Here is a 13,041-nt window from a genome sequence, read left to right on the forward strand (position 1 = left end):
TTGAGTATCTGGAGCATCAGAATTGGTGGGTTCGATTACAGGCTCAAAATGGCCAGAAACAAAGACCTTTCTTCTGAAACTCATCAGTCTATTCTTGTTCTGAGAAATAAAGGCTATTCCATGCAAGAAATTGCCAAGAAACTGAAGATCTCGTAGAAAGCTGTGTACCACTCCCTTTACAGAACAGTGCAACCTGGCTCTAACCAGAATAGAAAGAGGAGTGGGAGGTCCCGGTGCACAACTAATCAAGCGAACAAGTGCATTAGATTGTCCAGTTTGAGAAACAGACGCCTCACAAGGTCTCAACGTCAACAGTGAAGAGGCGACTCCGGGATGCTGGTCTTCTAGGCAGAGTTCCTCTGTCCAATGTTTGTGTTCTTTTGCCCATCTTAATCTTTTATTTTTATTGGCCAGTCTGAGATATGGCTTTTCCTTTGCAACTCTGCCTAGAAGGCCAGAAAGTTACCAGATTTGTTTCAACCCATTACATGATATCCTATCTATATCATATTATGCTAATATCTTCGAGTAGTAGTGTTCACCGCCAGGTCCAGGTTGGCTCCAGCCTCCACCAGTATCTGGACTAGAGCCTCGTCTCCACACGAACATGCGTACATCAGAGGGGTCATACCCTGTAGGTCAGAGAATACACATCTTACTCTGAACAGTCTCTACACTCTCTAACACCAGTAGGGCATACAAGCAGCAGACTGACATGCCTCTTTTACCTTCCCTGTCAAAACCTGTCAGTCTTATATCTGAATATGTATATCTCCTACCCCTCTCCCCAACTCCCCCTTACCTCTATCCCCACCATGTATCTGCTATTCCCTATCCCCAGTCCTACCTGGTCATCCATAGTGTTAACCCCTGATGGTCCCAGTAGCTGTGTGGCCTGACCAATCAGGTCCGCTCTGCCACAGGTCAGCATGCGGAAGCCCAGATCCAGCTGAAGCTTCTCTGTAGCAGCCTTAGAGTCCAGACGCCTAAGTGAGCTGGAACAACACTCGGGCCTGGGAGAGAGGGAGAGACAAGAGGATAAGGAGAGAGAGAGAGGAAGAGAGAGAGAGAGAGAGAGAGAGAGAGAGAGAGAGAGAGAGAGAGAGAGAGAGAGGCTACAATGAAAACTTCTAACATGCATAACTCTTCAATAATGACAGTAGGCCTACTGTTATGTACTGGTTTCACAAGTCAACAGTATGGTTCAGCATCTTTTTTATTTATTAGGTACAGGTACACCCGTTCACGAAAATCGATCGCTCCTACAGACAGTAAGTCACGTGGCTGTGGCTTGCTATATAAAGCGGGCAGACAGGCATTGAGACGTTCAGTTACTGTTCGATTGAGCATCAGAGTGGGCAAAACGAGTGACCCAAGCGAAAAGGGCGAAAAACAAAAAACACCCAGTCAGTGGCAGTTATGTGGCGAAGTCCGCTTGTTGATGAGAGAGGTCGAAGGAGAATGGCAAGAATCGTGCAAGCTAACAGGTGGGCCACAAACAGACAAATAACGGAGCAGTACAACAGTGGTGTGCAGAACAGCATCCCGGAACTCACTACTCGTTGATCCTTGTCACGGATGGGCTATTGCAACAGATGGGTTCCACTCCTATCAGCTAAAACAAGAAGTAGCGGCTCAGTGGGCACGTGGTCACCAACACTGGACAATTGAGGAGTGGAAAAACATCACCTGGAACATGACAGCGAGTTCAGTTTACTTCAGTGGCCTGCGCAGTCCCCAGACCTCAACCCAATAAAGCATTTTTTGGATGAGATGGAACGGGCTGTTCGCAGAGTTAATGTACCACCGTTCAATCTGCAGCAACGTGATGTCATCGTGTCAGCATTGACCAACATCCTTGTGGAACGTTTTCAACACCTTGTAGAATGCCCCTAAGAATTCAGGCTGTTATGGAGGCAAAGGGGATTCCGACCCGGTACTATATGGGTGTACCTTATAAACTGGCTGGTGAGTGTATGTCATTAAACATGCAATGCTCAATGTGTTTTCTACCTCAGCTGTCTGGGCTCACAGTCCAGTCCTGGGAGGAGCTGTCTGGCGGTCTGTCTGACATCATCGCTGTCCACCAATAGGCTGCGGCGGTGCTCCGCGTGCACCACGGCAACCCGTATCCACTCCATCAGAGGGGGAAGGAGCATAAACAGTCTGGGGGGAGGAGCAAAGATTCAAGCAATGAAGTTATAGAATTTATTAACTTTCCTCAATGACTCAAAAACCTCACAATGCCTTCAAATCTGGCATAAAGGTCCAATTCCTCAGCCTTTGGTACAATAAAGACGACTTAACCTTTTCCTGCAGTGGCCTAAAACAGGTTCACACAGGGTGTTTTTCTTAATGTGTGTTGATGTAGCAACCTCCCATAAATTTTGCCCCAATTGAGAAAAAGGGAACCCTTTCACTGTTTACAAAGGACTATAAAGAGAACACTGTTTCCCTGATGTGACGCTTGTTTTAGAACATGTGGTCTCTTCACCTCCCCAGAGCACAGAGGCTGGTCGTTATGGCAGAGATCTGTTTATAATGTCTAGATGCTCATGTCTCCACCCTAACAATGGGAGCCGTTGTCCCAAAGGCAGAAAAGCAGGCGACAAGCTTAGGACCAAAATAAGCCCATAGAAACACATTGGGCTTATTTTGGACAGATTTTGGCGAGTGAAACCTCTCACTTCACCTCTTCCTCTCTGGTTATGGTACTGAGATCACAGGCCTCAACAGAGACACAAAGCCGAGTCTAACTGGAAGCTAACGGGTTAATGGGGCCTGTGATTATAATTGGTACCAGGTGGAGGGAAACAACATCTCTGTGTGCCTAAGAATACAAGAAGGCACATGCACAAACACAACACTCAGGCGCAAACACACACACACACACACAGCCCTTACCTCTCTCTGCTCAGGGCCATCCTGGGGGGCTCTAGATTTGGGTTCTCCAGGGATTCCATCTGTGGGCTAGACAGGAAGTAGTAGAGGGTACGCATGGCATCGGGCGCCCAGAATACTGGATGCTGACTTGCTGGGCAAATAGGGCTGAGGGAGTGGCTAACTGCGCGTAGGCGCTGTATGTGGTGCATGGACCGTGACACCAGGTCACCTGAGAGGAAACAGTCACACACGCATTTAGTATCACACGCATCATCATCTGATACAAATCCATAAAACCTCAGCTAATCATCCTCTGTTAACATGGATGCTGTAGTTGTGGCATGATGTACTGCAATACCCACAATGCTATGTACACAATATTGGTTTCCTTACCAATGCATTTGTAATGCAAAACTATGGGACTTTCAACTTCTGTCAGTACACTTATAGAAAGAGCCACATTGCACGTTTTCCCCTTCAGTTTCTCAGATATCACAGGTAGCAGCTGGATGTAACGTTAGTCTTACGTTAATCAATTCTGTGTCTTATTATATCTCTTTACAGATGAGACAGAGAGAACGGTTTAATGGTCGAGTCTCCGATAAAACTCATTAGAAGGCAAGTTTGGGAGCAGAGTTGGGTTAAGCTGGGCTCAACGGCACGTCCTTCCTTGTAGACCCTTAAATCAGGAATAGTCGTCCTCGGCTGTAGCTATCGCAGTCACTTATCCCGCAACATATGTGGAAGGCATTAGAAAGAAGAGACGCTAGGTCTTAAACGTAGCAACCAGAGAGCAGTGAGAGAATCTGCTCATGTGAAAGAGATTATAATCTTAAAACGACAACTCCTTTTTTAATGATGCTAAGACTCCTGAAGTAGCCACAGTGTCGGTCAAAGTATATGCAGGTTTTGGTTCATATTTACAGTTCATATTTACAGTATGTACTGTATCTCCATATGGCTAGATATACTAGACTATGTGTAATCTCTAGTGATGGCAATAAGCACCACAATTATGATTTATTTTTATGGTGAAACAAACTGTATGTTGTCCCATTTAATTCATGCGCTTGGGCTCCAAGAATGAACAAGTGTGTGCACTGTTTCACTAGGTGCTACTCCCAAGATGAACAGAGAAGAAAGGACCAACATGGAATTTGTTTGGTTTGTGGAAACAGGGGAGTGTGTGTGCGTGTGTTTGGGGTGTGTGTGTGAGGGGCGGGGCGGGGGGAGAGCAAGGGGGTCTATAACACCCTGTGGCTGACATGAAAGTGCTCTTGTGTTTTGGGAACACAGAGTAGTCTGTTATATAGCCTGTTTCTGTGGATACGACATCCCTGTCTGAATCTAATGGAGGGACCCTAGAGACAGACCAAGGGTCAGATTTCTTTTTTAAAGACAGTGAACAGGGTTAACTTTATTATGCTATCGTCAGACCTGAGACCAGTGTTGTTATCTACACCAACATCGTCTGTCTGTCGTCCTTTCTACCAATGCTAGCTTTGACATAATCCGTAAAGTTGTGTTTCCTGACCAGTCCCTACTAGATTGTGGATAAAGAGTTAGACTGGGATTCAAATTAATCACGCTTTTGTTGACAATGCGCCATTTAAAGATAATTTCCGATTGAGCTGACATACGCAGCGTTTACCATGAATGCGGTCTCTGCGAGCACGGGAACATTGCCTTTAGAAGGAGCATTGTCGACAAAGCATGATGGGATTGAATCCCGGCCTTAGTTGTTGGCTAGAAACGTGTTTTGTCTATTTGAGAGGCTTTAGCGAGGTGAGGCACAGCACTTTAAAATGTTTCGGGGACGACTGACTTACAGAACGTGTACGTAAGTTTACATTCTAAAAGAATACATGAGACAAATGTACAGTTGGATGGATTCAAAACACTGTTCAGTGCTTCCCTACTTAGGCGCCCGAGTTTTAATGAAGATGAACAACAGAAGAACAAGAGGGACTGGGATGTTGGAGTTAACAGCTGGTACCTCTCTAAATGTGAAAGATGCCCTCTACTCAGAATAAGGTTGAACGTGGTCAGCAGGAGTCTGTGCCTGCAACTGTCTCTTTCTCCCGACTAGATGAGGCTGATGAATCACATGCATAAGGACCAGATAGTTCCTCGCTGGCTAGGACTAAAGCGAGAGGAGGATGTGAGTGTTTGAGAAAAAGTGTGTGAGAGAGGGAATCTTTGAATGTAAACTGAAGAGGGTATGTGATACGTTTGAGAGTGTTTGAGTGAATGTGAAGCTTGAGAATGTGACACAGACAAAGACCCCCACACACACACACACACACTCACTGAGTTCTGTGATGCTGCCCACGCATGTGGCCAGAAGGGACTGTTCCAAGGTACGTAGCTCCAGGTGGGCGTAGGCATCCTCCCTGCTCTCCATTGGTGCCCGGGAATCCTTTGTGTATGGACTGACATGGGCTGGCAGGGATAGCTCACCTGTACATACAAATGTTACACGCAAAAATGTTGTTGTTTTTTTTATATAAAAAGGTAGAAGAAATCAGGAACATTTACTCATAATGAGTAACTAAATCCCTCAAAGACCTCAAGCTATTTAAGCATTAGTGTAGTGTTTCAACTCACACTAACTCGGTCAATGTCTGCCACCATGGCACGGCATCTGCACAGAAACAACCAGGACCACAGACGGACTATATAAAATGTTTACTTTGGAGGTGAAGGTTGAATGCACTACTAGTTACCAGGACAGTTATGTAACCAGGGAGAATAATAAGGGGATCATATCAGATTTAGTTTGTTTATAAACTAAGATTAACTCTGAGAGAGAAAAGACTGAGGAGACATGGGGTGAGGGTAAATGTTTAGTTACATACCACCTCTCTCTGTCCTCTTTTATGAGCTCTTAATATCCCTCTCTTTCTCTCTCTCTCTCTTTCTCTCTCTCTCTCTCTCTCTCTCTATATATATATATATATATACATATACTCCCACCTTTAAAATGAGAATTTAGCCTTTCATTTAAACCTTCAGGAAATGAGACAGGTAAATGCCTTGATGCATGTGATCATATCTTAACCATACCCCAAATAAAATCAGATTCTCATCTGTAGGGTGCACTCTTAGGAAAAAAAAAGGTTCCACCTAGATCCAAAGAAGGTTATCCTATGGGGCCAGCCAAATAACCCATTTATTCTAAGAGTGTAGTAACAGAGTAGTAATGGAACGTTCAACCATTTACTGCCCTGACCAAAAGGGGTTTTAACTAATCTATTGCTTTCTCCCACAGAGAATTACAGCCCTACAAGCCACAAAGTCAGCAATCTGGACAGTATATGACACACACCCACTCCCAAATAGAATCACCCCTTACAGGGAGGTTTCCAAGAAACACAAATATAAAACATGCATGCGCACACGCACACACACATACTCCCACACAGCCAAACACACACACACACACACACACACACACACACACATGCACACACAAACACAATGTGTGAGATGGGTATTTGCTGACACTCTTGTATTTTATACAATGGAAAATGCACCAAAAGCCTAAAGCCAAGCTACGATAGCTCTGCTCTCTACAGGCTTAGTATGCAAAGTTCCCTCCCCCAAGCCACTAGTCTTACTCAGCTATTTATATGAGTGTGGGAGAGGGCTGTGTATGACGTATTGATGTTGAATGACTAATGGCACCCTATTCTCTATAAGTGTACTACATTTGACCAGAGCGCTATGGGCCCTAGTCAAAAGTTGTGCACTATAAAGTGAATAAGGGGCCGTTTGGGATGCACATTAGGAGAGCATTTAGAGTGATCCTGATGAACTGAACCCACAACCACTGTCCACACTCCGCCCCATACTAAGTGGATAAGCCATACACATAGACAGACACACAGTCACACACACCATTACACAGTCACACCCCACCTATCTTCCATCACACCACGGTCCCCACACTGGCAACCCTCAAAACGAATCATGTATAATCAGTGACTCTACACACAGCCTCAGACTCACCACCAGCAATAAGTCTGCTCTGAGACATGTGTGTATATTTTTGTGTGTATTGTGTATGTTAAGTGTGTGAGAGAACTTTTCAAGTAGATAGGAGTTACTCTGTAACTTTTATCGAACACAACTGGAAGCTTTCATTTGGATGAAAGAAATCCAAAATTTATAACGGGACTATTGGTAGCAATTGTAAAGCACACCAAAAATGAATTGTTCGGTTCACAAACTAAGCTTAAGCCACAACCAAAGATAAACTGTCTCTAACTCCCAAGTGGGTCTCAATCCAACTGACTTAGTCTAGGTGTTCTAAAAAAGACTTATCTTGGTTTGAAATAAATATTTTCTTGGTTGTCGAAGCATAATGAAATATAATCCTTTAGGATAACTTACATTGATTAACCCTAGCTACTTTGTTTGGGATAAAAAATAATGTGTGCCATCTGAACAAGTATTTGTTCATATAGTCCATTCATTCACAACAAGAGACCAGTCTTCAGGGGGTACAAAGCACAACTGAGTGTTTTCCAAACCCGACCTGTGCTTGCTAACTCCCCAAGGCTACGGCTACTGTGTGTGTGAACACAAGCCATGCTTACTTGCCTAATCATGTGTGATTACGTTATTTCCTTTACCTCCCTCCTCCTGTGTGTGTATGTGTGTGTGTGTGTGTGTGTGTGTGTGTGTGTGTGTGTGTGTGTGTGTGTGTGTGTGTGTGTGTGTGTGTGTGTGTGTGTGTGTGTGTTTGCGTGCGTGCGTGCGTGTGTGTGAAAACAGAGGCACAGTCACCTTTCTGTGACACACAACATGTCCTTTCTGTGGCAGGGCATAATGCCATGACTGTTTGGTCAGACTAAAACAGCAGTATGGATAGAGGGGAGACATAGGGACCAATCCTACCCTGAGTTACACATATGCTACCCAAAATTTACTGAAACCCCCTTTTGACACAAGCGCATGATTTACCAGATGTCCTGCACATTTCTTAAAATGCATTAGCTCAAAGGGGTTATGCAGTAATGGTAAAATAACCTTTAATTCTTTCATATTTAAAAAGTAAGAGTGTATATTAAGAGACAAAGGCAGCGAAAGGCAGAGAGGGCATAAAGGGAGAGAGTGAGAGAGCATTAGAATGCTGGTTAGAGTGGAAGGAACCTGTTGGATATGGACACAGGGCTCAGGGGTCAGTCTGCATGTCCTGTCTTGGTGTTGACATCTGACATCTATGGTCGTTAGGATCATTTGCCTTACAAAAGCACAGTAAGGGTGTTTCAATCGTGTCACAGACACTAGGCACTATGATGGGCTTGTAATCAATCATATAACAGTAGGGTTAAATGTGATCTGAGGTTGCTGCCTACAGGTGCATGGAAATTCCTGGTTGCCCCCCGTGGCAGCTGAGAGTGCCTGGAACCCGGAATCGCTGTCCGACATGTCATTGCACGGAGTAATGGAAGCTAGCTAAAGCCTCTGGAAGCTAGGGGGCACTATTTTTATTTTTGTTAAAATAACGTTCCCAAAGTAAACGGCCTATTTCTCCGGACCAGATGCTAGAATATGCATATAATTGAGAGATTAGGATAGAAAACACTCTAAAGTTTCCAAAAATGTCAAAATATTGTCTGTGAGTATAACAGAACTGATATTGCAGGCAAAACCCTTAGAAAAATCAAACCAGGAAGTGGCTTCTATTTTGAAAACTACATGTTCCATAGCCTCCCATTGCTCCATTTAAAGGGATATCAACCAGATTCCTTTTCCTATCGCTTCCTCAAGGTGTCAACAGTCTTCAGACATAGTTTCAGGCTTTTATTTTGAAGAATGAGCGTGAACGACCACATTGCGTAAGTGGATAGGTGGGGGCTCTCAGAGTGAATTGTGAGCAAAAGAGAAAGGCGGCCATTGTCACCCCCGGACCTAGTGAAAAGCCAACTGTCCCGGTTGATATATTATCAAATAGATATTTGAAAAACACCCTGAGGATTGATTATAAAAAACGTCTGACATGTTTCTGTGGACATTATGGATATAATTTGGAATTTTTGTCTGCGTTGTCATGAACGCTCTTTCCTGTGGATTCCTTGGCATAACGCACCAAACTAACAGAGGTATTTGGATATAAAAAATATCTTTATGGAACAAAAGGAACATTTGTTGTCTAACTAAAGTCTCGTAACTGGGAGTCTCGTGGGAAAACATCCGAAGATCATCCAAGAGTCTTTTCGTGAGTTACCTGAAAACATCCGAAGATCATCCAAGGTAAATCTGATTAATTTGATTGCTTTTCTGATTTTGCTTTTTGTGACCAAGTTACCTGATGCTAAGTGTACTTATTGTTTTGTCGAGGCTTTTTTGTGCTATTCGATAAATTTACACAAACATTTATATTGCTTTCTTCTGCTGCTAAAGCATAATTTCTAAATCTGAGACGACAGGTGGATTAATGTGTTTTGCAATATTGCATTTGTGATTTCATGAATATGAATATTTTCTAGTAATATTATTTGACTGTGGCGCTATGCTATTCAGCGTTGCTGATGACAATTATCCCGGATCCAGTATGGGTGGTTCAGAGAGGTTAAAGGACGAGCTTGCCTTGACCATTTGGATCGATGGGCGACTACGGGAACGAAGGAAGAAGATTCGATTTCACTTGCCCTCGTCTCCGAGGCATCCCGGAAGTCCACGACAGCTCTGTTGCCGTGAGAATACAAGGCTACCCGAGTTCCCTTGAGAGTCTCCGAAGTCTGCCTATTCACCTCTTCCCGAGCCAATACAACTAGGCAGAGCTAGTCTGTCTCCAGCCGAACGGATATACAGGCTTCACACTAAGAGTTTCCTATATTGAGGGACTACTGGCAATTTCGTCTCCAACTGTCCACTAAAAGACCAGGCTCACCGGTAGGAGCCAGTACTCTGGTGGGCCATACGGAGAACTTTTCCTCTCCCCTTACTCGCACCCATGAGAGCTTTATGGATGCTACCCTGGCGTCCGAGCTGGGTATCCCCACTCAGCCCCTCTCCATTCCCATGGACGTTAGAGCCCTGGACATGTGCTCTATATGCCGGGTCACCCACAATACCACCCCCATTTACCTCCGTGTGACATGGAACCACAGCGAGATGATCAAATTCCTGGTCATTAAGTCTCATCAGGTTCCCATGGTATTTGGTTTCTCTTGGCTCCAGTGACACAATCCCCTTATTGACTGGTCTTATGATGCAATCATGGGCTGGAGACCGTTCTGCCATGCTCATTGACTGAAGTCAGTGCAGCCTGCCCAGGTAGTCTTCCTGGGAGCTCGGAAGTTGTTCCGGACATCTCCACTATTCCTGCGGAGAACCAGTTCCTCCGGGAGGTGTTCAGTAAGGCCCAGGCCACTTCGCTTCCGCCCTACTGACCCTATGACTGTGGGATTGACCTTCTCCCAGGCACCACTCCTCCCGGGGATGACTGTACTCTCTGTCGGGTCCGAAGACGAAGGCTATGGAGACCTACATTGAGGACTGCCTAGCAGCAGGGTTAATCCATTCTTCTGCCTCCCCTGCATGCCCAGGGTTCTTCTTTGTGGAGAAGGACAAAACCCTGTGCCCGTGCATCTACTGGGGCCTCAAAGACATCACAGTGAAGAACCGCTACCCACTTCCACTCATCTCCCCGGCCTTCGAGCCGGTCCAGGTGGCCACCGTGTTCTCCAAGTTGGACCAACGGAACACCTACCACCTGGTGCGGATACGGGAAGGGGACAAGTGGAAGACTGCCTTCAACACGGCCAGCGGTCACTACGTGGACCTGGTCATGCCATTTTGCCTTACCAACGCCCCATCTGTGTTCCAGACTCTGGTTAATGATGTTCTCCATGACATGTTGAACCAGGTTTGTCTTCGTATACCTCGACGAAACCCTCGGCTTCTCCTGCTCCGCCCAAGAGCACATGTTCCTGACAGGTTCTCCAACACCTCCTGGAGAACCAGCTTTTTATGAAAGCAGAGATGTGCGAATTCCATTGCTCCACCATCCCCTTCCTGGGTTACATCATCGCTGCAGGGAGTGTACAGATGGATCCAGGGAAGGTGAGAACGGTGGTGGATTGGCCCCAGCCTACGTCCAGGGTGCAGCTGAAACGTTTCCTGGGATTCGCCAACTTTTCTCGTCGCTTTATCCGGAGTTACTGCACCTTGGCTTCCCTTCTGTCTGCACTCACCCCTCGCAAGGTTCTGTTCACGTGATCCCCAGCTGCTGACCGGGCGTTCCGGGATCTCAAACACTGTTTCACCACAGATCCCATCTTGGTTCATCCTGACCCGTCCCACCAGTTCGTGGTGGAGGCCGATGCTTTGGATGTCGGAGTGGGGGCTGTCCTGTCCCAGCGTTCTACCCTGGACCTCAAGTTACATCCCTGTGCCTTCTTCTCCCATCGCCTCAACGCCACAGAGAGGAACTACAATGTGGGGAATCGCGGGCTTCGCGCGGTGAAGATGGTTTTGGAGGAGCGGAGGCACTGGCTGGAGGGGGCGGAACATCCGCTCATTGTGTGGACCGACCACAAAAACCTGGAATATCTCTGCACCGCCAAGCTTCTCAAATCCAGGAAAGCTGGGTGGGCCCTGATTTTCGCCCGGTTCAACTTCTCCCTCTCATACCGACCGGGATCCAAGAATGTCAAGCTAGATTCGCTGTCAAGCCGCTATAGCCCCACGGCTATAACCTCGAAACCAGAGACCATCCTTCCCACCTCGTGCCTGGCAATCAGCTGGGGAATAGGGAAGCATGTTCGTGATGTGCAGCGTTTGTGATTGTCTCCATCCCCCTCCAGGTGTTGCCCATCTTCCCCATTATCCTCAGGCTATTTATACCTGTGTTCTCTGTTTGTCTGTTGCCAGTATGTTTTGTTTGTCAACCCTATCAGGTTTTTTTCCTTGCTCTTGTCTGTTTCTAGTTCCTGTTTTCTAGTTTTCCCGGTTCTGCCTGCCCTGACCTTGACCCTGCCTGCCGTGCTGTGCCTTTTGAACTCTGATCTGACTACCGACCTCCGCCGGCCCTTTGCCTGTCGTTTTGCCTGCCCCCTATTCTAGTAATACACTTGTGTTACTTCGACACTGTCTGCATCTGGATCTTCCCTAAAACGTGATATAACTAGGAAGTTAAACTGTTTTCCGGATTAGTCAAAAACTACATTTCCCCCGTCCAAAACTGAGACTGTGTGTGAAACACTAGCACTTAACTTTCTCTTCACACTGTGGACTCGTCCAACTTAAAGGACTAAATGGTATAGCTTCCCAGGTAACACAAACCATGACCCTTTTCAAACAGAGTAGTAAAAACTATAAAGGGATAACCGCTACTCTGGAAGACAACGAGGCATACAAGATGATACATCTAGAGATGTTATGGTGCAGAGGCAGTATGAGCCTGCTGTTATAGAGATCTGAGAGGAGGAAGATGATGATGAGATACCAAGCTGTGTGTGTGGACAGGGCAGAGAAGAGAGAATGCTGAGAACAGATCCTCTCGTGAGAGGAAGCACCTTATCTGGTTTCACAGTGAGAATCGATTATGTTGGATTTACTGTCACAAAGTTTATGGGTTAGGTACTATCATTTGTCATGGTCATTTGATCATATTGAGTGTAGGTCAGATGTACCTAAAATTGAGAGGGGCACTCGGAGAAAGGAATGTGAAGGGGGAGGGATAGAGACACACAGAGAGAGAGAGATGAGAGAATACTAGATATCCAGTTCCTTCCATCCTCTCCTAGACCTGTTCATGACTGTAGTTACAGCACCTGCCAATCTACCAATGTCAGCTTCACAGTAACATTAAACCTGACTCTTTCCCCCATAAATGCAATAATCAACACCTAGTGTGTGCTTTATTAACAGTTCCTTTAAGCTTTAGCATAACCCAGAGAGCCATAAACCCATGTCCCAGTATAAGAGCGGAATGCTGGCCTCGAGCCATGTATGTAGTGTTAGAGCAGGGGGTACCTATCCACAGGGGGTACTTAAGAAGACTCATGAGACCATAGGCTTCCTGGTAAAAATGCACATGAGGGGGTACTTCAGGGGTACTCCAGACAGTACCACACAGTAAAAATAAAAGTGTTAAGTTCACACCTATAGAGTTGAATTCAACACTGTTTCAGATAACATTTG

The 13,041-nt window shown here is 45.7% G+C and overlaps 1 protein-coding gene across 1 annotated transcript in view; it reads right to left on the reverse strand.

The window, feature by feature from the left end:
• Positions 1–13,041, reverse strand: part of LOC135556754 (ankyrin repeat and BTB/POZ domain-containing protein 2-like) — a 32,525-nt gene that overhangs the window by 8,745 nt on the left and 10,739 nt on the right. Inside the window, exons 2-6 of the mRNA XM_064990213.1 lie at positions 5,194–5,343; positions 2,905–3,112; positions 2,014–2,166; positions 848–1,013; positions 543–632 (exon numbers count right to left, since the gene is read on the reverse strand). Coding sequence (XP_064846285.1) covers positions 543–632; positions 848–1,013; positions 2,014–2,166; positions 2,905–3,112; positions 5,194–5,343 — 767 coding nt within the window. The remainder of the gene's footprint in view (positions 1–542; positions 633–847; positions 1,014–2,013; positions 2,167–2,904; positions 3,113–5,193; positions 5,344–13,041) is intronic.

This window comes from Oncorhynchus masou, chromosome 1, assembly GCF_036934945.1.
Source record: "Oncorhynchus masou masou isolate Uvic2021 chromosome 1, UVic_Omas_1.1, whole genome shotgun sequence".
NCBI classification, from domain to species: domain Eukaryota; kingdom Metazoa; phylum Chordata; class Actinopteri; order Salmoniformes; family Salmonidae; genus Oncorhynchus; species Oncorhynchus masou.